This window comes from Mustela lutreola, chromosome 7 (genome assembly GCF_030435805.1).
Source record: "Mustela lutreola isolate mMusLut2 chromosome 7, mMusLut2.pri, whole genome shotgun sequence".
NCBI classification, from domain to species: Eukaryota; Metazoa; Chordata; class Mammalia; order Carnivora; family Mustelidae; genus Mustela; species Mustela lutreola.
This window is the reverse complement of record NC_081296.1, coordinates 76,486,715-76,511,117: the sequence shown is the minus strand read 5'-3', so window position 1 is coordinate 76,511,117 and position 24,403 is coordinate 76,486,715. Positions and strand designations below refer to the sequence as shown.

General features: G+C 43.7%; 1 protein-coding gene and 1 long non-coding RNA gene across 3 annotated transcripts in view; one reads left to right on the top strand and one right to left on the bottom strand.

Moving 5' to 3' along the window:
• The window catches only part of LOC131836284 (uncharacterized), a 204,195-nt gene that overhangs the window by 48,889 nt on the left and 130,903 nt on the right, over positions 1 to 24,403 (bottom strand). The gene's annotated exons all lie outside the window — the stretch shown is intronic.
• The window catches only part of LOC131836281 (aromatase), a 33,613-nt gene continuing 32,192 nt past the window's right edge, over positions 22,983 to 24,403 (top strand). Inside the window, exon 1 of the mRNA XM_059181539.1 lies at positions 22,983 to 23,249. Coding sequence (XP_059037522.1) covers positions 23,105 to 23,249 — 145 coding nt within the window. The 5' untranslated portion in view covers positions 22,983 to 23,104. The remainder of the gene's footprint in view (positions 23,250 to 24,403) is intronic.

Here is a 24,403-nt window from a genome sequence, read left to right as displayed (position 1 = left end):
GGAGAGGGCATAAAGAGTGATCCGGTAGCACTAGCTAGCCTGCCCCCCACCCCAGGGACTAGACCAGATGGAGGAACATCACATACACGATCTCAAGAGACCCAAATGGGGGTGGTGTGCTTGGGAAGTTAGGACTAGTTTGGTATAGCTGGGTAGAGTGTAGGGCACATGACACTGGAAAGGGAGAGGAAAATAGGGATTTAATGTAGAGAAAGTTGTTCATTGGCTCAGGAGTGATTACTTACGTTATTTTTATAGAGTTATTTTGTAAAGTTGGTGACTAATCCTTCATCCCATTGGGTATAATTTATCATCTGTGCACTCTGAAGTGACATAAATGGGCTTCCAAAACCACGATCTGGGGAGCCATGCCCATTATAATGTGGGTGATCTTGACCTCTACTATGTATCCAGAGCTGCTACAGGTTGCACGGAGGGTATTAGGTAACGCAAGACTTGACTGAGCGGTGTGCCAGAGCTGTCACTAAACTTTGCTGTTCCTGGAACTGCTGTGTTTTCTGCCTGCCTCCAGCTGGAGGCTCCAGCTCCCATTCCCTGTTTCCCCAGGCTCCACCAACTCCTCTTCTTCCCCAGCAATCTTTCCAGCTCTGTCTCTGCACCATACTCGGGCTGACCCCTGAGGACCCTGTTTTCCCATCTGTCTGCTCAAGTAAAGGATGTGTGTGCACCATTAGGTTTCCAATGTCCCATGTTGGTGCCTTCCTGAGTGCTGCCTCTGGACAATTATTCCCTTTTTCTTTCTAAAGAGATGAAGCCTGCTTGAGGTTTCACAGCATCTGTCTGTCTCCCCTAGTCACAGAAGCCTTTAGTCTCCTTCTACACATCTTTCCCTCAACCCCATCATCCAAAACAGCTAAGTGTCCTTGTGACTGATGGAAGCAAGAACACCCTGGTTGCTGTGTTACCTGACACTCGTTCCTTCTGTGACAATCTCCCTCCTTCTCAGCCACCCCCTTGGGCACAGCTGGGATCTTAGCATCATTCCAATGTGTATCTCCCCTGAAATCTCATTCTCTTGCCACCTCTTCCAGCTTGTTCTCTCAGGTGCCTTCACTGTGAGATCTCCATGCCAGTGGTCCCTCCACCTTCTCTGTCCGTGACCCTCCTTCTGTCTTTTCGTCCTTTATATCTTCCTTAGAGGCAATAATTCTTCCCAGAGTGTCCTAAACAGATTACTGAGTGCATCATGCTCTTTCCAAAAGTCCTTGCCTGGCCAAGACCTGCAGAACAATCCATGCTTGTGCTAAGCAGATGAGCCTTACTGAAGAAAATGACCTGCCTGGACATTTTGTCATAAATCTCACTTCATTGAGTTCTCCAGGCTTGTCGGGGCCCTTGGCACTGGCCAGCAGTACTACTGCACTTTTCTAGAAGCTCTCAAGCCACATTCACAATCACAATTTCATTTCCTCTTCTTGGAGCTTCATGCTTCCAAACCCGTTTATTCCCAGAGAAGAGGCCTGGCAGAAAACACTGGTCAGTTGTGTTTGTACCTGTCCTCTCCTCATACCTATATGACAACAGAGCGCAGGTCTCCCCTCCAGCCAAAATCTTATCTCCTCCTGCTTAAAGAAAGCCCTGCTCCATCAGGATATTCGCTCCCTTTTCCCACCCAAATATTCAATCTCTGCCTCATACCTGGATTTCACTTAAACATATGCTAGAATCCTCCATTACAAACAAAGCCAAGCAAACAAAACTTCCCTTAACTGAACACATCCCTCAAATTCTCACCTAATCTCTCTCCCCTCCATCTAGAGCCAAGCTTTTTAATTTTTTTTTAACAGTTATACACGGGCATTGTCTCCACTCTGTCTCCTCTTCCCCTTTCCAGTCTGGCTTCCTACCTCACCACTTGGCAGAAAGTGCTCTTGCTGAGGTCACTGTAGCTTCCTTGCTTTATCAATATAAACTTTGTCTTCATCTGACTTGACCTCCCTGCAACATTCGATACAGTTGACCATATCCTGCTCCTTGAAACACTCTCTCTTCTTGTCTTTGGTGATAAATGCTATTTCTTCCTTATACCTTCTGACTGGCGTTTCTTGGGATCTTTTGCCTATTCTTCCTCTCCCCAAATTCTGAATTTTTTAGTTCTTTGGGAGCTTCTCTCATTCATAGCACAGTGTTGCTAGGCAATTTCAGGTTCTCCCAAGGCCTCAAATACCATATCCAACCTGGTTTAATCTTTCCTGAATCCTCACCTTTTCTATCCCAGAATTGCAGCTAAGTACTGAGTTGAGTGATTATCTGTATATTGTTTGTGGGTCTCCCTTACTAGAACTGTAAGCTCTCTGAGGGTGGGCAATGCCTTTTTTGCTTTTACCACTTCTGTGATCCACTGGGGCCAGCTCAGGGACCGAGCTTCCCTGCTAATGGCTACTCAATGGGCCCCTGCTCTGCCTGCCAAAGGAGAAAGCATACCTCTGCCTTCTTGGGATGGTCGAACAGTTAGGACTTGTCACCGTAGTCTGTTTTCCAGATTCGGCCTACAGCTATCTTTTCTTTACTAAAGAACAGGGAGTCCAGATGTGTTCTTTTGCCAAGAGTGGGGGAATCTTGTATTAATAAAAGTAAACCTAGCACTGAGGAGTGGGGGAGGTCTTCAAGCTTTTAAACCAAGGAGTGACATGGTGAGTGCTGCATTTTGAAAAGCTGTCAGCAAGAAGGAGAAAGAATTGGTGGAAGGAGAGAAGGGGGCAGGGGCATTTGTGTGACTCTCTTCCGAAGGAGGGCTGGCAAGAGCCTTAGCTCACAGGCGGCATTGAGAAGAGAGAGGCAGGGGAGAGGCAAGACTTGCAGAGATAAAAGGGCAATTGAATATGGGGGTGGGATGGTGGGCAGGAAGAGATTGCCCGGAATCAGAAGACTTCAGTACTTTGCCCATCACCCACTTCAGCAAGCCTTCACAGCCATGATGTTCTCTCTCCCTGGAAAGACCTGCCCCACGCTTCCCTCTTTGGAATCCTATTGCTCCCTGGTGAGCTCTCTGAAGCCCTCCTTGGTTACCCCAGGGAGAAGGACTCCTTCTCATTACCACATATATAACACAAGTGCTCTTACAGTTGACTCTATCAAGGCATTTGTGCCATCTGTGATGAACTGGCTAGTTCAAACTGGAACACTTGCCCCCCCCCCAAAAAAATTAATAAGAGAAGCAAGGATATCTCTTTTCTTATATCAAAAGTTCTGAAGGGATATGTTAATAATGCTAATTACTCATTTCTTTGACAAGATTTATACAAAGGTCTTGGCTGATCCTGGCTGCCTGCTTCTTACTTTTGTTTCAGAGTCAACAAGCTCTTAACTCTAGAATAGCCTAAGAGGCCATCTCCGAGCTTCTTCTTCTTCTTCTTCTTCTTCTTTTTTAATTCATTTATTTGACAGCAGGCAGAGAGCCAGGCAGAGAGAGAGGACGAAGCAGGCTCCTTGCTGAGTAGAAAGCCTGATTCAGGGCTCCCATCCCGGGACCCTGGGAACATGACCTGAGCCGAAGGCAGGGCTTTAACCCACTGAGCCACCCAGGTGCCCCTATCTCTGAGCTTCTAAATGATGCTTGTATCCTGAAAACTCCTGGTAACTGCTCTCCAGCTCAGCTGGTTCAGATCAACCTCTTTGTGAGCTTTGTGTGTGTGTGCTTTGGCAATGTAGCAAAGGGGCCAGACGTTTTTAGTTACACTGGATGCATATTATCACATGGTTTAACTCATATATGCTCTGGGTTGACTTAAACAGATTTCCTCATAGTTAATGCTTCTCCTAAAATTTCTGAACATTCACCAAGGCTTCAGTAGTCCTTTAGGACCAATGCCTTCCATGAAAATGCTCAGAATATACCCGAGTTAGTGTCCTATACCATTGCCAAGAGCACTTTGACATCTAGTTTCCACAGAGTCCTAATGATCCCACAACACCAGAAAGACTTCTTCCTTGTGAGATAGTTCCTGACTTCCATCCTCTTCTGTGATCAGAGTCAATCCTTTGCTATTCCAATGTCATAATTTGCATACTCCTTTCCTGTGGAGTTTATCACAGAAAGCCTTGTTATTTTTATTTGTATTCATGCCTTTCTCTCTAGCTGTATCAAAACCTCCTTAACAGCACAGACGGTATCCTTTTAGTCCTCCCTACCTGCCTGGCTTAATACCATGCCTTGCACTTAGTTGGAGTTCAGAGTTCTAGAAAAGTCAATGAGTCATAAGCATAATTTGGGTCATTTTTTTTTCCTGCAAAATGCATCACCTATCTTTGCCCACATTGAAAATCCTCAGCCTCTTCTCAGCCCACTCCTACTGGCTTCCTATAGTTTCTCCCCATCTGTCTGGCATTTCCCTCTACCTCTAGAGAGCTTTCCAATCTGCTCCCTCTTTTGACTCATTTTTAAACGTATTAATAGGGCTAGTTCCAGGGTTTAGCATTCTTCCATTTGAGAACTGTTCTACCACTGCTGGTTTCTCCAGCCCTAAGAACAATGCCACCCACCCCGCCTCCTTACCCATGGCAACTCTACAAGAAAGCCGTATGAAGTTTCCCTTGGCAAAAGAGCTGGTCATCTTAGAACCAAAAGAAGCTAGGTGCAGTGCCCAATTCACCCCTAAAAATCTCCCTTGAAACTGAAGAACACAATGTGGTCTCTCTCTGGGTAATTTCCTTATACCATCTTTTCTTGCACATAGCCAAAATGTTTCCAGCTATCTCCAGTTATTCCTAAACTTAAGCATTTGCCAGAATCTGATCCTGTGCAATGCATTCACCATTATTTTTCATGCAATTTCTTTTCTTTTTCTTTCTTTCTTTCTTTCTTTTTCTTTCTTTCTTCCTTCATTGCTTCCTTCCTCCTTCCTTCCTTCCTTCCTTTCTTGCTTTGACTACTTGATAATTTGACAGATGTTACAGGGGATAGCAATGCTAAGCCCTAACTCTGCCTAGCATAATTCTCTGGGTGCTTGTACTAGAGATTCACAATCTCCTCTAGTGATTACATCATCCTCTGGATGGTGAGAGGGCAGGAATCATTAGCTCCATTTTACAGATGTACAATCTGGGGCTAGGAGAGAGCTTTTGTGATTTTCCTAAACTGCCACAGCTTGTAAATCATGGTAGGGGCTGGAGGTGGAAGTTAGTTAAACTCAAAGCATCCTAAGACTTTCCCACTTTCTCAAGCTTTTGTCAAATTTGTCGTCAGCAGCATTTGCTGTGGCCCACTTTGGTTCCTTGGACATCCATCAAGATGGATGACCCCCTGCCTTAGTTTTTTCGATTTGAATTCTTCTAATTGGATAAATCAGACTTACATTTTAAAGAGAAAACCACTCTTATAGTCCTCTTTGTTTTTTGTAAGTATTTGCAACAATTTCAACAGAGCCTACCTTAGAATTCCAGGCCGCCAATACATAGATAGGTACTGAGCAGTTCTTTCTTAGCCCTTCTGCTAGACACAAAGAGGGCGGTGGGAAAGAAGTGCAGGAGCAGGAGGAACTGGAATCCAGTCCAAGGTCCACTGAAAGGGAGCCTTTTCCAAAGTTTTCCTCCCAGATGTGGACTTTTCTAGATCATACAAGTGTGCTGTAGAGACTGACAGGGGTATTGCTGGGAAGTGACTGGAGAGAGAGGCATGATAGTTTACAATCTAACCTGGAAGTCAAGCCACATGCTTAAAAGCACCTGGGTTACACTGGCATAAAGGCATGTTAGAAATGTCACAAGAAGTGATGAGAAGAGAAGCTCACAAGTGCTGACCCTGGTCATGGGCAATAAAGGAAGACACGTGGGAGAGGGGACTGGGGAGATCAGGAAAGCTTTGTGGAGAAGAAGCAGTGATTTGGAAAGCACACAATCCTAGCTATAAGGACAAACTTAGTTCCATCCTCTGGCAGGGCTCTAGAGTCCTACTTAGTGCCTGCTCAAGGAGCTTCTGGTCCTTTGGAAGTAGGTAGCTTATGTAACATTAGCTACCAGTACAGAGCAGAGGAGAGAGAAGAAAGCAAGAAACAGTAGAGAGGATCAAAGTATGCTTCTGAGCTACACTGCCAGGATCTGAGTCTGGTTCTACCGCTCAGTAGCTCGGTGACCTTGGACAGCTGTTGCTAGTTTCTGGACTTCAGTATTAGTGCCTAACTCCTAGAGTTCGTATAAGGATTAAGTGAGAATATTACCTACAAGGCGCTTTGCACAGTGCCTGGTGCACAGTAAGTGCTCAATAAGTGTTAGCTATTATTATTTTTACGTTTACTGATATATATATATATATATATATATATATGTGTAGGCACAAAATGTCTGTTGTGATCCACAAGTAGGATTGAGAGTTATAGTCTAAAAGATACCACAAAAGGGAAAGACGGTTTGATCCTCATGTTGCTGCTGTTTTTGTATGGTTTAGCACTTTGGGATAGTATTTGGAAGAAAATATTGCAATGAGAAGGGTGCTGTTTGAGACTGACCTCAGTGCCCTGGGCTCAGGCACTAGAGCACAGTGTCCAAGAAGCTAGGGCCTGTTTGGAATTCCTTCCACTCTGGCATGGAGGCAAAGCTCCTATTGGTCACCAACCCAAGAGCCAACATTCCTTTGAGTTCTGCACCCTTCCCAGAGGTGTTTGTGGTTCAGACCCTGAAGGTCATGGGAGACCAGCTCTACTGGCAAGGGAAATTTCCAGAGCGGCTCTCCTCACCCTCACAGAATCACTACCTGCTCTGCCCTTCTCTAGACTGAAGGCCACACAGAAGCTTGCTATTCCATCCAGCCCCAAGTTCTATGCTTTGTGAAATCTAAACTCTTAGGCAAGCTACTTCATCTCTCTAAGCCACATATGTAAATGGATATGAGAGTAAAATCTTTATGGGACTTATTGTGAGGCTTGGATATAGCAAGGTAAAGCTTGGTGTTCAATAAAATGTAACCATTATAATTACTGATAGCTGCAGTCACTGTAGTGTGATGCTGCAGGCAGAAGGAAGGGGGTGACTGCTTCTGGAAGCACACTGAAGAATCACATATAATTAAGGTGATTATAAAATTTATTACTGAACTGGAACATTTTTGAGAGTAAAGGGAATACTATTAATGGTGCAGGGACAATAGGCATCATTGGGAGTGTTTTGGGCAAACCAGTCCAAGAGTCTCTCTCTACTGATATATACCCCTCACTCTACCCTCACCTCCAATGCCAAGCTGTCTGACTATACATCTTTTCTCAAAACATAGCTCTTAGTTGAATATTTTTCTTCTTCTTAACATCATTGTCTTTTGACAGGTATTTATTTTACCATTAAGGCTGGCTATCACTTATTGGGGAATGAATATGCATTAGCCATTGTACTAGGTGCTTTAAGTAAATGAGCTCTAAAATCCTCAACAACCACTCTAGAAGGTAGGTGCTACTTCCATTACAAGGCTATGGAATCCGAGGCTCAGAGAGGTTAAGTAACTTGCCCAACCAAGGTTACCCGTTTATTAAATGGTATATTGGGGATTTACCACATAGGTCAAAGCCAGGCCTTTACTTGATCAGAATTTTTAGAGGTGAGCCCAGAATGATATATGCAGGGCTGTCATGCCCACTCCTCACCTGCTGGACTTATGGGTAAATATCCAAAGTAAATATCTTCCTCTCCTATAAATGCCAAATTTCCAAATTCTCAGGTCCAAGAACTGGGCTAAATAACCAGTGGCTTCTGTCTTGATTTTCACAGAAATGGGAGCTTCATAAATATAGGTTCTGTGCAGTTTTTGTAAGACCTAAAGATTGTACAGCTAAGCTGGCAGCAGATTTTATCTTTATTTTTTTTCCATTTTGAGATCCCTAGAGTGGGGGCAGCGGACAGAGGGCATTATCTCTAGGCTCAGTGCTTTTTTTTGATAAGCTGTACAGAAACATTTCTTTCAGGAATGCCTACTTTGCATTCTGCCACAGTGATATAGGTATACTGCCTTACCCATTAAGTATCTCTTGGTGGAAAGATATTAACTCTGAATGTCTGGTTCTATATGAGCAAAATTAGGGCTCCCATAAATCGAGGGAATAATACTCAGGATTTGGCTGAACTATTTGGGCCACTTCATTCTTTTTGGGGCAATAATTTTCAGGATGGTTCCCATCATGTGAGGAAAGGACTGCTTCTTATAGCACTGGCAGGAGTGTGGAAAGAGCTCTTTGGCAAACACCTTACTCATCCATCATTACAGAGCCTGTCACCTTCAGGATGCTTTCCAGACGTACTCTCTGCCTACGTCATATCCAAGCAAAGGGGAGTTTTCCTCTGTACCCCTTGGCTGATTTCTTAGGACCCTTATTAGCAGCTCCCATGTAGAACTTGGGATCAATAGCAGGCAAGCCACAACTTTTGTCTCAGCCAAACATGGGGTTAAAGGCTTCCAAACTTTTCCTGAGGAGTGGAAACACCGGAAAGCCTCCCTCCCCATTCACTTGTGAGCAAAACAAACTGAAAATGAAATTTCTTCTCAAAATATTCTGTTGAGTAAAGATTCCTCTGAGTTACTTTAACTGAGTTTTTATGGGAGACAGGGATCCCTCATTGTGCCCAGGTCAATAGTGACTTTAATGAGAAATGGTGGCAATCAATTCAGTGGCAATCAATTCAGGCGAGTGCACCTGCACATGGGGCCGTCCCCCATTTCACTCCCCCAATGAGTCAGGAAACCATGTAAGAACTTACAGCCCAGCTGTTCCAGAGACCCTCCACACAAATAAGATCTGCCTCCAATTACTGGAATAGTGTCTGCATAATTTGGAAAGAAGTTTTCCTACTTTTGGTAAGAGCATTTTCTTCTTAACCACCAGAGCCTTTATACACACTGTTCCCTCTCTCTGGAATAAGTCACCCCTTTGCCATTCCTTCTCCTGGAAAATACTATCTTTCAGATTGAATTTGAGTAGGCACCTGACCTCATCTGGGGAATCTGGAAGGGGTTTTCTGTTACATACTCCTATAGGACCATGCATGCTCTCTCTGATAAACCTTGTCTCAATGTTATGCTTACCAGTTCAAGGCCTGCCTTCACTACTAGGTCATGAGCTCTAGGGACAGGGCCTGTCAACCATGTTCCTCAGGTGCCCATCACCTGATGTAGTACCTAGAACAGAAGGCCCTTGCTGAAGGAGTAGACACCTTGAGAGAACATGTCTGGTTCGCTGGTTGTGGCATTTCAGAGCCTTGCAGGGATCCCTGGAATGCTTACCTGAGGGTTTCTCTCTTTCAAGGGACTCTCTCTCTCATTCATTTTTGCTTTGCTTCTGAACTCCCAAGAGAGAAGAAGTATCAGGCAAAATCCTGCTTGCCATTTGTACTCTATCACCGTGTATGTAGATATTTCATCTAAGTTATCTCAAGGCAAAGAAGACTCTATTATCTCCATTTTACTGGGAAGGAAACTGAAGGCTCAGATGCGTTTAGTAACTTGCCTCAAGTCACACAGTATGGGGCTGTAAAGTAAATTATTCCCCATTATGACAACACAGAATGTCATAAAAACTGTAACAATGCTGATTGTCTCACTTTCAAGTTCCAACTGGTCACAGATCATTCAGGGCCTTGTGCAGACTGTTTCTAACACTTATGAAGGATTCACCCACTCCCTTTTTCCAAGTTTACCCTGCATTAGAGAAATGTTGATCGTTTTATTAGAATTCTCCTGCCTGGCCAAAATCTCCCATGTTCACTATTCCACCCACTCTGGGAGAAGCCATTTTTATGTGTGTGCATTTCTGCTTGTTTGTTCTCCCTCCAGCTGGGTCACAGACCTCCATATCTGACCTATATTTGCTCTCCTGGGTCTCCTGAGTACATCACTGTTTGTTCTTTATCCCCCGCTGCCTCCTCTGTTTACCATATCCAACTCTGGACCCTCTGTGGATGAAGTCTAGAGCACCTCGGAAATCAACAACGCTGCCTTATTGCCACAGGGTCAGGCCTCAGAGCCACAGGACTGATGAGTAACTATTACATCAGACATTATAGGACCAAGCAGATGACACTCCTATGCAGCCTACTCACTCATTTCAATGATAGAAGCCAACACATCCCCAGAGTCACTTCTTTGGAATTGCTTTCAGAAGCCTGTGACACTTGTAATCTCCTGAGTAAACTCCTGGTTCAAGACGGTAGGTGAAGTACACATTACAGCCTTTCTTTGTCACCCCAAATCTCTAGAATTGATAGAAAAAGATATTTTTAAAAGCTACAACTGAACTCTAAAACAAGAAGGGAGCTCTCCTTGGGCCAGGAATTCTGAAAATATAAAACCTGACAGGATTGACCTGGTAGAGGAAACAAATCAACATACACACTGAAGAGTATCCCTACAAAGGAAATACAAAACTGAATGGGACTCCCTGTGTGGAGAAAGTAGATTCATGAGAGTAGGAGGAAACTAGGGGCAACAAGCAGGTTGAGGAATGGGCTTCAGGAGTTCCTGAATATGTCTTTCCCCCTTATCAAGCAGTAGCTGATGTAGGGACTCTTCCCAAAGGAGCTATTGGCACAGAGGGCTGGAGCAGGAGGTGCAGGGTACACCCAAGCCCAGAAGCCTAACTCTAAGATATTCTGACTAGTGGCACGTTTCACCTCTTTCTCACTCTTCCTGTAAACAGATTGGAATACAAACTGCACCAGAACCTCCTGTCTCTGCTCTTCCTCCCCAAAAAGGTGGACAAACAGAAGCAGCCAGATGCCTTACGGGGAATTTCAGCCACAAAAATGAGCATGTAATTAAGACTCACCAAAATCTGATGAATGCCAACACCATAGGAAGTCACAAACTGTAAACAGAAGAGTTTGCACCTGAGGAAACAAGACTTACTGGTCAATGAAAACAGGGCCCTATATAATACACTGAATTAATAACCACCTCAGAGATATCAGCAGATACTGCCATCCATAAAGAAATTAATATAAAATGGACATTAATAGTTTGATTTTTGAACTGGAAATCTGAATGGATAGACTGAAAGCCAAATAACAGTTGAAGACCTGGGGGTTCCAATCATGGAATGATCTCAGAATGCAGCACAAAGAGGTAAAAGAGATGGAAAATATAAAAAGAGCAGGTAAGAAACCTGAAGAATGGATCCATAAGGCTCAATATTTGTCTAGCTGGTATTCTAGGAAGCAAAAATACTGAGAACAGAGGAGAGACAACCACCAAAGAAATATTAGCCAAGAATTTGCCAGAACTGAGTTGGGATTGCCTGAATTCTCCTACACATATATCAAGGGGCCAATTCTTCCTTCACCAATGAGAGACTTGATTTGGGAAGCCGTAAAAGGTCATTTGAAGCCATGCGTGGTGGAACAAATGGATGATCAAATACAGTGCTTGTTGACAATGAGCCGTAAGTGAAATTAGATGTGAATTTAAAACATTTTTGCAAGGCTCACAAATTGGTTCTGAGGATGCCTGCACCCACACAGGCAGTTTAGCTAGTTGAATTTTCTGTTTCTTCAAACCTTCCCCTAGTTTCCTAGCACAGGAGTACATGAACAAGCTAGAAGCCAGGGGGTCAGCTAAGAGAATCCTGCCTCTCCTGTACCCTCCTTCATCATCCCTACCCCTGCTTAGAGCTCCAGTAGATAGTAATGCTTCTCAATATGGATCCAGCTGCTTCAGTCTCATTATCCCCAACCACCCTACTCATTCCTGCCTCCAAGCTCTTACTAAACCCTGTCTTCTTCCCATTAAAACTCCAACCACATTTCAAGGCCCAGAACAAGTTTCACAATTCATGCAAAGCCTTCTTTGGCCACTTCTCTGTGTTAATATCTCTTTGTACTTGTCAACCATGTCATGCTTATTAGTTCTCTTCTCCTACTAGACCACAGGCTCCCAGAGAGCTGAGAGAGTGCCAAACATTTCTTTTGTGCCCTCCAAAAAACTGCTCCAGGCACCTGTTAAAATGAAAATATCCCTAGGAGGGAGAACAAGTTGAAAGATTAGCCCCTGGAGACCAATTATTTTGGTGAGATGATTTCTTATGACTGAGGAGAAGAAAGTGGGTGGATATAAAATGTGGGCAAATGACTCAGAAAAGGAAGTCTGGGTGAGGAAGGGCACTGGAGGCAAACATCAATTATTCTGCAACTCTGCAATTCTGTTCAGGGCGCCTCAGCCTCTCTCACATGATCCCCAATTGCTCCATGACAAAAGGGTCATAGAATTATTGACCTCCAGACCACTTACCAATGAGGCTTATGGTGCAGGGAGGTGTAGTGACTTGCCCCAAAGCACAGACATCTTTGGTGACCCCCAGGACACCACTCCAGTCCAGAGACTGCTGCTTCTAGCTATTTCTAGGACTGTCCCGTATAGTCTATGTTTTTGCTGGACACTGGAGACTAATAACAATAACATTTATTGAACTCTTCCCACGTGGTAGAGACACTAATAAGGTCTCTCTCTTTATAGTTACCACATCAAGAAACTCTATTTCTCCTTTTTTTCTGATGAAGAAACTGAGGCAGAGCTGTAGCAGTGAACATAATCAGTGATGGGCATCCATTTGAACACAGGAAAACTAATGGCATGGGGAGGGATGCAGGAACAGCTTTGAGTTTCCCCTATCAATTCTTTTCTCATTCTCTTAAGCTGCAATGCCTTTCCTTCAATTTGATATTTTGAAAATAATGCTCCTCCTTCAAAGTCTGCTCACTAAACCATAGCCAACCTTCCCACGATAATCTGTTTCTCTTATCTTCCTAAGGATGCCTGTGGTTAAACTTGTAATTTGACTTACAAGAATGGTAATACAGGTGGCTCTGTATTGTCCAAATTAACTCCTTGAGGGCACGGACCTCATTTTGTTCATTGCTATATTCCTAGAGCCTAGTGCATAAGATGTTGTAGATATGAAACTTGGGGAGTGAGCACAATAGTCTGCCTGCATGTGTGTTTTCCCATGAGATAGGACCTTCCATGGCAGAAGTCCACAGAACTTCTGAGCCTTGATGCCTACCAAGGGTTACTTGGACAGTGTCAATGAGAGACAGTGTCAGTGAGAGGTAGGCCACAGCTGGGATTTCAGTGTTATCAGACATTCTCCTGTTAATTTTTTCTCACTAGTTCCACTGGCTGCTTCATCTACCACCTTATCATTAAGGTTTCACCTGTAGATTTAGGGTCCAGGAGAAATGTAAAATTCCCAAAGGAAATTCCACTCACTTACAATCTGAAAATCACACTCTACTGGTCAGTGAAGGTGGTTTTGATGTGGAAAGGGTCTCTGGGATATTGGGAAACTGAGGTGGAAAGTGGAAAAAGGAACTGGCCCCAGAGGTTGTTAATTTGAAGTCGGTGAATGGGCCTTAGGGGGTCCAGAACTCAGAACTGTATTCAAAAACACTGCATATTGATTCTTGAGTGTGTTTCCCAGACTGAAGTTCTGTAAGTTCTTTCATTTGGTTCTCATAATGGGCCTGGGGATTTAAGGAGAATGAGAAGAGCTACAGCACCCCAGCTTCCCAGATATTCCAGTTTTGTTCTGGATACCTGGGCCTTTGGGCACCCCTGGCTGGCCTAAGGCAATGATACACAAGGAAAAAGAATCAAGGAAGATGAAGAGAGAACCAGGAGGGGAAGCTAAGATAAAGGGTAAGAATTCTGGGGATCAGACACAGAAATAGAAAAGGTCATATGGCCAAATCCCTGTTTTAGAGATAAGGAAAGGAGGACCAGAGGGGTTAAGTAATGTGAGCACTTGGGGTCAGCCAGTGGCTCCCTTGTCAGAGACTGGCCCTGCTCTAGGCCATCTGTGTGGCCTAGTTTGCTCAACAACAGATAAGCTCACAAGGAAAGGCCAGCCGCTGTTATCTGACTGTGGGCTGTGGGCCACTGCATTGCTGAAACTTGACATATGCAAGCACAGATAGGATATGGAAAACATTCCCTTGCGGGTGTGTGAGTTCATTATGTTTTAATAACCCAGACCCCAAAGTTTAACCTGCTAACCATTCATGTCACTGACATTTACTGAGCACTTACTAGGCACAAGGCACTCATGTAGCCTCCATGGGAGCCACAAAGAGGACAGAGATGTGACTGTTAGCCCTGGAGGAACTTACGCTGTGGTAATGACAAAAGACATCCCACTGCAGAGGCAGCTGGACGTTCTGTACAGGAGCCAGCTTCGTTATTGCCCTTAGAAGAACTTATCACATCCAGGTAGGTAAGCTAAAGCAGGGCCACTTGGGAACTCAGTGTAGTAAATCTTGGATACCAAGGCTGAGGGAGGGCTCTGGATCTTGCCACAAGAAAGAGGTTCTCTCTCTGGGCCTCTCCAGCTGGTGGCATCAGGGCTATCTTAGGCAATCCCACTTGGGGACATGGCATAGTTGCTCCCAGAGTCCTGGAGTCCCACAATCCCATGTGCCACAGAGAGTCTGAGCCTGAGGACCACCAGCCAACACCACTGGTGCTGGCTCTGGAGGTTTTGCTTTAACCCTTTTCTCCATGTCCTAAGGTAGAGAGAATTGGTTTCCTCAGCCAGGGCTCAGGGAGGCTTGGGAAGCAAACAAGCTCATGAGCTGGTCAGCCACTGAGACTTGAACTCAGGCCCCCTCTTCAAACCTTTCTGTGATATGTGTCACTTCTGCTTTTTCCCTCTTCAGGTTAAAAGCCAAGATTAGGTTGAAAAACTCTGCTACCTGTTCCCTCAGAGACCAGACAACATGTTGGGTCTCGTAAAACTGAACGGCCCATGGTGGGTCTCTGGTTCCACAATACCCACACCCTGTCTAGTGGCCTGAAAAGCTTTTAATGTCAAGATATAGAAGGTTTTGCCAGGGATCTCTGCTAGCTATGTTTTAAAACATTGCCTTGGGAGGAGATATCAGATATAGCCCATTGGGAAGACAATGGATTAGGTATCTGAGGGACAAGAGGGTACCCTCAGATGGGCAAAGAGGAAAGCTAAGGTAACAGAGCAGCCAGGCCTACTGGTAGTTGGCCAGTAAGCTCTTGCAAAGGAAAGAGTATTTCCACAAACATGCACTGAAGTCATGGAACCTCAAAGATGAGGAAGAAAGCCCTAGTCCCGCCTGATGTCCAAGAGCTTTGGATCTGCATGCTCATGTGAAATGTGGGTTTTGACAGCTATGAAATTATTCAAGAGGGACCCTTGCCTTTAACACAATGTCAATAAGTCTTCCTTTTGTGTTTGGAGTGCCAGTGGCTCAGGTCTTGCCTGTAGTCCCTAAAGGGGAGTCCAGGCCAACCACACAATGTTTATCCCTCCAGGTGTACCCTGGTTGGTTCTTGTTATCTCTCCTTCTCCAGAACAAGAAATTCCCAGAGACTCACTTGGAAGCTTGCTGGAAAGAATGACAAGAATCTGCAGTGTCATGACCCCAGTAGGAAGGCATCATGGAAATCATACCCTAGAATGTGCATGTGGGTAAACTTTTTCCACTTGTAAGGGACCACTGATGAGTGGATCTTTACTTCCCTGGACCTCAGGTGGTTGGAACATTTTTCAAGAGAGAAAACTGTACTATTGGGAGATCTCAGAGTTTCTTTCCAGCTGTGTTTCCTTGATGCAGCAGTTCATGGGCAACTCTGCCTGTCATCCTAGAGACTTGCCATCCGCCCACCAGTCCCTGGATTAACACCACCTTCTTGAAAATTGTCTTATGCCTCTCATCTCTGAATATAGCATCTTGCTCCGACAATATCTTTAATAAATGCTTGTCTAATGAAACAATGACTCTTCAGCTATAGAGTGACTTGGCAGTCAAAAGCAAGAGTGTCCCAGAACTAAAGTCAAAGAAAGGAGGGAGGGGTTTTTATACCAGGTAAGAGATGGCTCAGAGATGGGAGAGGAGGAAGCAAATCTTTCCTGTGAGGCCTGTAGGGCAGAACCAGCTAAGTTGGGGAGATAGGGAAGGCATGAGGAAGAGCTCCAAGGTAGGATGTCTGTGGATCAGTGAGGAGTCAGAATGTTGGTGCAGAAAGCCAAAAAATAAGTCTGAATGAGGATGAATTTGGAAGCCTTGCAATCAACTAGAAGCAAGGAGAGGCTTAGCAAGGAACTGATGTCATGAAAACTGAACTGAAAAGCAGTCTGGCAACAGTGCACAGGATAGACTGAAAGAGAAGGTCTGAGAAGAAGGGTCTCAGGGAGATTGCACCAAGGAGTACAACCTGAATGAATGTGGAGACTGCAAACTCAGGCAACAGGCTTGTAGTGAGCGTTTACAAAGTAAAGTCCAGGACACTGTTCTGGGAATGGGATATAGTCTTGAAGGAGAAAGACACAAATCTTTCGCCTTGGAGAACTCCCCTCCTAGAAGAAGTAACAAAAGGAGGGAGAGAACTTTTAAGGTTGAATGCCTCATTTTATTCTGTAAGGGACTTATAGGGAGAACCAAGATAGCCGGGTCACATTTCTCTGTGAGTGGGGACAAGAGGAGCACACCAGGTCTAGTGACGAGAAGGAAAGGAAGGGCAGGCTTGACACCTGGCCCACAGACCCAGAGTGGAAGGGTCCCCTAGACAGGTTGCCCCCATACTGCAAGGCAGGATTTGGTAGGATCTGGCCCGGCCAGGTGGTACTCCTGCAAGCCTGGGGGCTGCTTCCCCACCCTGCAGAGGGTCAAGGCTGTACCAGGACATCTGGGAACCCCTCCTGGTACTGCAGGGCCCAGAGTGTGTCCTGAACTCAAGGCACCAGGACACCCAGGCTCTGCAGTGTCCCCAGAAGCCTTTGCCCTGCACTGGGACTCTGGAGGTAGGACTGGCATTTCCTCATCCTGAGATTATGGGGCAGTAAGTGAAGGTGTTAGGATACCTGTGGTTCCACAGAGCACAGTTTGGTACTTCCACAGGTCCTGTTTGGTACCAGGACCCATGTGGGATGCCCAGTGAGTGAAGAGTAGAGACTGCTTGCAAACAAATGCCCAGAGCCCCAAATACTTGAGATGGCTTTTGAAGGAACATGGCACTTGAGGGCCATGTGTATGTGTATGCGTGTTTGGGAGTGGGGGCGGGGGAGGTATTCCCGGCACAGAGGACATCTAAGCATCCCCTATGACGTTCTAGGACTTTTCTACATTCCTATACCACTGCTCAAAGGTGTCTGTTCAACCAACCTGTCTGTGCGGCCCATTAGAATGTTCTACTGAACAGGAAAATCAATCTGCAAGGAAAGAATTTGAAAGGACCTTTCCAGGTGTGGTATTCAAAGGTCTGAAAAGCTTACTCCTTTAAAGGAAGTCATTCTGAATAGCTTACAAATGAACATAAATAGTTTAGAATTGAAAAATCCCTGAATGAAGAGACCCAATAAATCCCATAATAGGTATTAAAATGGCACGACTGAGAGCATGGGCTCTGCACTGGGTGTTGTATATAAGTGATGAATCACTAGATTCTACACCTGCAACTAATGTTACATTGTATGTTAACCTAACTGGAATGTAAATAAAAACTTGAAAACCAAGTTTTGGGCTCCAGGGAGAGACTACATGGACTTTAATCCTAACTCTGCAGTAAACAAGCTGGGTGCCCTACTTATCACTCTTCCCATTTCCTCATCTGTAAAATAGGGATCATCTTACTTAGCTCAGGATGGTTGTGAGGATGAATGACTTCGTATTTATAAAGCACTTGGAACAATGTCTGACACAGAGTAAATGGACGGTAAGCATTAAAAAAAAAAATTCTCACACTCATCTTGAGGAAGATGAGGAACCAGCAAACGGATGAGGAACCAGGCTTCTAAGTCCTATTAAGCATTTAGACATACAGGCAGTCTTTGCTTTACACAGTAGTACAAGACCATAACAACGACTATAAAAAGTGCAACTGTAAAAATCAAGAGAAAAGGGCTCCTAGGTGGCTCAGCTGGTTAAAAATCTGCTTTCAGCTCAGGTCGTGATTCCAGGGTCCTGGGATTGAGTCCCACATCAGGCTCCCTGCTCAGCGGGGAGTCTGCTTCTCCCTCTCCTGCTGCTGCTCCCTGCTTGTGCTCTCTCTCTGTCAAATAAAATAAAATCTTTTGCAGAAAAAACATTTGACAAAGTACAGCATCCTTTCTTGATCAAAACTCTTCACAGTATAGGGATAGAGGGTACATACCTCAACATCATCAAAGCCATCTAGGAAAAACCCATTATCAAAAACCCAAATATCATTCTCAATGGGGAAAAACTGAGAGCTTTCCCCCTCAGGTCAGGAACACGGCAGGGCTGTCCACTATCGCTACTGCTATTCAACATGGTACTAGAAGTCCTAGTTTCAGCAGTCAGACAACAAAAAGGAATAAAAGGCATCTGAATCAGCAAAGAAGACAAACTCTCACTCTTTGCAGATGAGATGATACTTTATGTGGAAAACCCAAAAGATTCCACCCCAAAAGTGCTAGAACTCATACAGGAATTCAGTGAAGTATCAGGATATAAAATCAATGCACAGAAATTAGTTGCATTTCTATACACCAACAACAAGGCAGAAGAAAGAGAAATTAAGGAGTCGATCCCATTAACAACTGCACCCCAAACCATGAGATACCTAGGAATAAACCTAACCAAAGGCGCAAAGAATCTATACTCAGAACACTCTAAAGTACTCATGAAAGAAACTGAGGAAGACACAAAGAAATGGAAAAATGTTCCATGCTCATGGATTGGAAGAACAAATATTGGGAAAATGTCTATGCTACCTAGAGCAATCTACACCTTTAATGAAATCTCTATCAAAATACCATCAACTTTTTTCAAAGAAATGGAACAAATAATCCTAAAATTTGTATGGAACCAGAAAAGACCCCAAATAGCCAGAGGACTGTTGAAAAAGAAAACCAAAGCTGGTGGCATCACAGTTATGGGCTTCAAGCTCTATTACAAAGCTGTAATCATCATGACAATATGGTACTGTCACAAAAAGACACACAGACCAATGGAACAGAACAGAGAGCCCATAAATGGGCCCTCAACTAATCTTCGACAAAGCAGGAAAGAATGTCCAATGGAAAAAGAGTCTCTTCAACAAATGGTGTTGGGAAAATTGGACAGCCACATGCAGAAGAATAAAACTGGACCATTTCTTTCTACCACACACAAAAACAGACTCAAAATGGAGGAAAGACCTCAATGTGAGATACAAATCCATCAAAATCCTTGAGGAGAACACAGGCAACAACCTCTCCGACCTCAGCCACAGCAACTTCTTCCTAGAAACATCACCAAAGGCAAGAGAAGTAAGGGTAAAACAACTATTGGGACTTCATCAAGATTAAAAGCTTTTGTGCAGCAAAGGAAACAGTCAACAAAACAAAACAAAAAAACCTGACAGAATGGGTGAAAATATTTGCAAACAATGTATCAGATAAAGGGCTAGTATCCAAAAAATACATCAAAGTCAACACCCAAGGAACAAATATCCCAAACAAGAAATGGGCAGAAGACATGAGCAGACATTTCTCCAAAGAAGACATACAAATGGCCAATAGACATATGAAAAAATGCTCAACATCACGGTATCAGGGAAATACAAATGAAAACCACAATGAGATACCACCTCATGCCAGTCAGAATGGCTAAAATTAACAAGTCAGGAAATGACAGATGTTGGAGAGGATGTGGAGAAAGGGGAACCTTCCTACACTGTTGGTGGGAATGAAAGCTGGTATAATCACTCTGGAAAACAGTATGGGGATTCCTCAAGAAGTTGAAAATAGAGCTACCCTATGACCTAGCAACTGTACTATTGGGTATTTACCCGAAAGATACAAATGTAGTGATCCAAAGTAGCATGTGCACCCCAATGTTTATAGCAGCAATGTCCACAATAGCCAAACTATGGAAAGAACCCAGATGTCCATCAGTAAATGAATGGATAAAGATGTGAAATATGTGTGTGTGTGTGTGTGTGTGTATACAGAGTCACAGAGTCCTAGGATCCAGTCCCAGTGTGTATACACACACACACATACACACACTACATACATACACACAAAATGGAATACAATGCAGCATTCAAAAAATGAAATTTTACTACTTGCAATGATGTGGATGGAACTAGGAGGTATTACGCTAAGCGAAATAAGTCAATCATAGAAAGACAATTATCATATGATCTCACTGATATGAGGAATTTGAGAAACAAGACAGAGGATCATAGGGTAAGGGAGGGAAAAATGAAACAAGATGAAACCAGAGAGGGAGACAAACATTAAAAGACTCAATCTCAGGTGAGGGCTGCTGGAGTGGAGGGGAGTGGAACTGATGGGGTGGTTGGGTGATGGGCACTGTGTACTATGGTGAGCACTGTGAATCGTGTAAGACTGGTGAATCACAGACCTCTACCCCTGAAACAAATAATACATTACATGTTAATTTAAATAAATAAATAAATAAGTAAGTAAGTAAGTAAATAAAATCTTTTTACAAATTGAGAGAAAAGAACACAAGTGTTCTATGACTTTTAAATTTTTGTTGAATCATTAAAAACTTTCACACTACAGATTTTAAGTGTGTATGGAAGTAAAAAAAAATAGTAAGACCCAATACATAATACACTAAATATTTCTTTTAAAGATTTTATTTATTTGAGAGAAAGGAAGAGATAGAGATAGAGCTTAAGCAGGAGGAGGAGCAGGAGAGGAGAGGAAGACTCCCCACTCAGTAGGGAGCTCAATGGGACTGGATCCCAGGACTCTGGGATCTTGATCTGAGCCGAAGGCAGAAGCTTAAGCGACAGAGCCACCAAGGCGCCCCTTCACTTACACTTTTAACACTGGGTTCAGGTTTCATTAATATCAACGGAAACCTTGAAGGGCCTGGCTGTCATAAAGTCACAGGGAGCTTATTCAGAATGTTGTAAAATTCCACAATGGAAAATCAAAACCTAAAATTCAACCTGTTTCAAAGCAGCTTCTCGTTAACAAAGGAACCAGATGATAACAGACACACTTCTAACTTCTCAGCCTCATCTTATATACATTTAAAAACATCCAAATTGGGGGCACCTGGGTGGCTCAGTGGGTTGAGCCTCTACCTTCAGCTCAGGTCATGATCTTGGGGTCCTAGGATGGAGCCCTGCATGGAGCTTTTTGCTCGGCGGGCAGCCTGCTTTCCCCTCTCTCTCTCTTCCTGCCTCTCTGCCTACTTGTGATCTTTGTCTGTCAAATAAATAAAATCTTTAAACAAACAAACAAACCAACAAACAAACCACCCAAATTGCCCAATATACATACAGGCACTTTTAATGCCTTTCACTTAACTGTTAATAATTATTTAAATGGGGGTGCCTGGGTGGCTCAGCAGGTTAAGCCTCTGCTTTCAGCTCAGGTCATGATCTTAGGGTCCTGGGATGAGCCCTGCATCGGGCTCTCTGCACAGCAGGGAGCCTGTTTCCCAACCCCCAACCCCCGCCTGCCTACTTGTGATCTCTGTCAAATAAATAAATAAAATCTTTTTAAAAAATAATTATTTAAATGGTGCAATAATAGAATGAATCAATAGTATGAATCAAGCAAGTGAATAAATTCAACTATATTATGAAATTTCTCTAATTTCCAGAAATGGGTTTTTAACTGGATATTTAAGATCTCATACAGATTGAGGGGTGCCTGGGTAGGTCAGTGGTTTGAGCCTCTGCCCAGGTCATGATCCCAGAGTCCTGGGATTGAGCCCCACATCAGGCTCCCTGCTCAGCAGGGAGTCTGCTTCTCCTTCTCTCTCTGCCTGCTAATCCCCCTGCTTGTGTACACCCCCACCCCCATCAAATGAATTATAAAAAATAAATAAAATGAGATCTCATATAGATCAGGGGAGAAATGTAATTATGTACTCTTTAAGAATCTGATGAAAGTTCTCTCCTTCTAAAAGTTCAGGTGAGGAGATACAACACTTCATGTAGCATTTCAGGGAGTTCACAGAACATCCATAATCCCATTAGAAGATGTGGTTAAGAATCTAGAACTATTCCTAGATAAAATCCTGCCAAAAACTGTTTCAGAGCCATTACAAGTCTTGCAAACTCAGCTCACTTTCCAAGGGAGGGTAATCCTCAGAGCAGTCATGGGGCATCAGAACCACACTGAATGGTGGCTCTTGCCTTGTTATGCAAGTTTATTCAGTCTAGGTTCTTCAACAAACCACCATTCCTGAAGCTCTCCTCTGTGAGTATTGGCCTTAGAAAACCCTACTGAAGAGACAGACTCAACATTACATTGTTGAGAAACATGACAGAACCAGCAAATCAAATTGAAAGTTACCTTGCGCAGGAGGTTAGCTGCTGTGGGCAAAGCACAAGTGGGACCTGAGCCTATTGCTGGCAGCATTCTACTCTTTCTGTCCTTTCTTTTCTCCCTCCTCTCCATTCCTTCTCTTTCTCCTCTGCCTTGATTCTTCCTCTCTCATTCTTCTCCCCTGCTGTCTCTGACATTGGCCCACATGGACACTGTTTTATCCAGCCTGTGGTGCAAGAGATTTTAAGCCTTATTAAAGCCAATAGAGAAAGATCGTTCTGAGTCACACTGAATTCAAGAAACAACCCAACAGGAGGCACTGAGGATACCTCAACAATGCCCAAGCAACAATTCTTGCTAGGGAAGGAATTGGGGAAGGAATTTTGAGCAAGGAAGGGGGTTAGAGGTTACTTTTTAAAAAAACTGATTTGATGTCAAGAGAAAAAGATTGCCTAAGCAGTATTTGTTGATGAAGTCACAGAATGGCTCTACCTCTGGAACGAGCTTCATTTTCTTATATTTTGGTAAGAAATTTGATTCTCAATTGGGAATTCAGTCACTCTACCCACTCAAGGGCAAGATGATAAGGTTCTATCAAACCAAGTGTCTAAACAAACCTGAGACTCTACCAAGGTCAGAAATGCTGCACTTGAAGCCAAAAGATCTCTCTTTGGCTTGTTTTGACTTGTAACCATAAGTTTATCTTGTCTGGGTGTCCAATCACTTTATAAAACAAACGCTGATTTCTGCACTACAGCATCCTCTGAAGAAGCAACGGGAGTCCTGGATGTCACCTTTTGAGGATTCTCTAATTTCTTTTTTTTTCGCTCCTCTGATTTCCACAGGACTTTAAGTTTTTTTCTCCTGAGATCCAGCAACAAAGGATGGTTTTGGAAATGCTGAACCCAATGCATTATAACATCACCAGCATGATGCCCGAAGTCATGCCTGTGGCCACCATGCTGATGCTGTTGCTCACTGGCTTTATTCTTTTGGTTTGGAATTATGAAGACACATCCTCAATACCAGGTGAGTCAGTCATTTAGTTCTGTAACTAAGGAGATTGTTTCCTTGGGGCTCTCGGTCCATGAGGGTAAGGAAAATTTTACAAAAGGACAAAAGCAAACATGGGGAAATGGCAGAAGCCCATGGCAATGTTAGCAAATAAAAACTCAGGTGAAAAATTTTATACCAATTACCTGCACTTTTCAAATGAAAGCATTTGAAAAAAAAAAATCTTAGATAATCCCTTCCAGTCTGTGCTTTGCTTTGGTAAAGTAGACTTGGCAGAAGTATCCTTTCAAGTAAGTTTGGGGGAAAAAAAAAAAAAAAAGATGGAAGAAAAAAAAAAAACAAACAGTAAGTTTGAGATGGGGTGAAGCAAGGTAAACCAGGAATTTTTTTTTTTAATTCAAACTCATTCCAGTGTTGCTCTGGAGGTGAAAATGTCTCGGGAATGCCTTCTTTTTTTAAATAGATTTTATTTTTAAGTAATCTCTACATCCAGTGTAGGGCTTGAGCTCACAACCTAGAGATCAAGAGTCATGCGCTCCTCTGACCAGCCAGGCTCCTCTGAGCCAGCCAGGCGCACCTGGAATGCTTCTATACCCCTCTCCTCCCTCCTGCTTTGCCTCATCCATGAGCTCTGCCCTCTTCCTTTTTTGAACTTACTTCCTCTCTTCATCCCACTCTTTCTTTCTCCTTCATCCCACATTTCCTCTTAGTCTTGGGGGTAGGTGTAATGGTGGTGCCACCTAAGAGTTGCCTGGGTCCTGGGCAGTGGAAGAAAAATAGGGACCACTGTGGTTCCCTTAGAACATCATACCCTGAAAGAATCATCAACCAGATCTGTGGATAACCAAACATAGGGTGTCATATAATTATGCAGATAACTCCAAAAGAAACTGCTACCACTCCACACTATCAGATTAATTCCGAATTATCAGAACTATTCAAATGTTTCTCTGGTGTTCAGTGAAAATTATTCAGGGCAGGCCTCAATCCCCAGTCTCATGAGATAACCAACAAGGCTTTACTTCAAGAGCATAGTCATTATGCACTTCCAAGTGCAGTGGGCCTCATCGCAGAGTGACTAAATGTAGGAATGTGAAGCTGATGCCAAGTTGCCAAGTGCCCCATGTCTGGTTCTTCCAAACATTTCCAGAGAACTGTGTGTCCTGTTG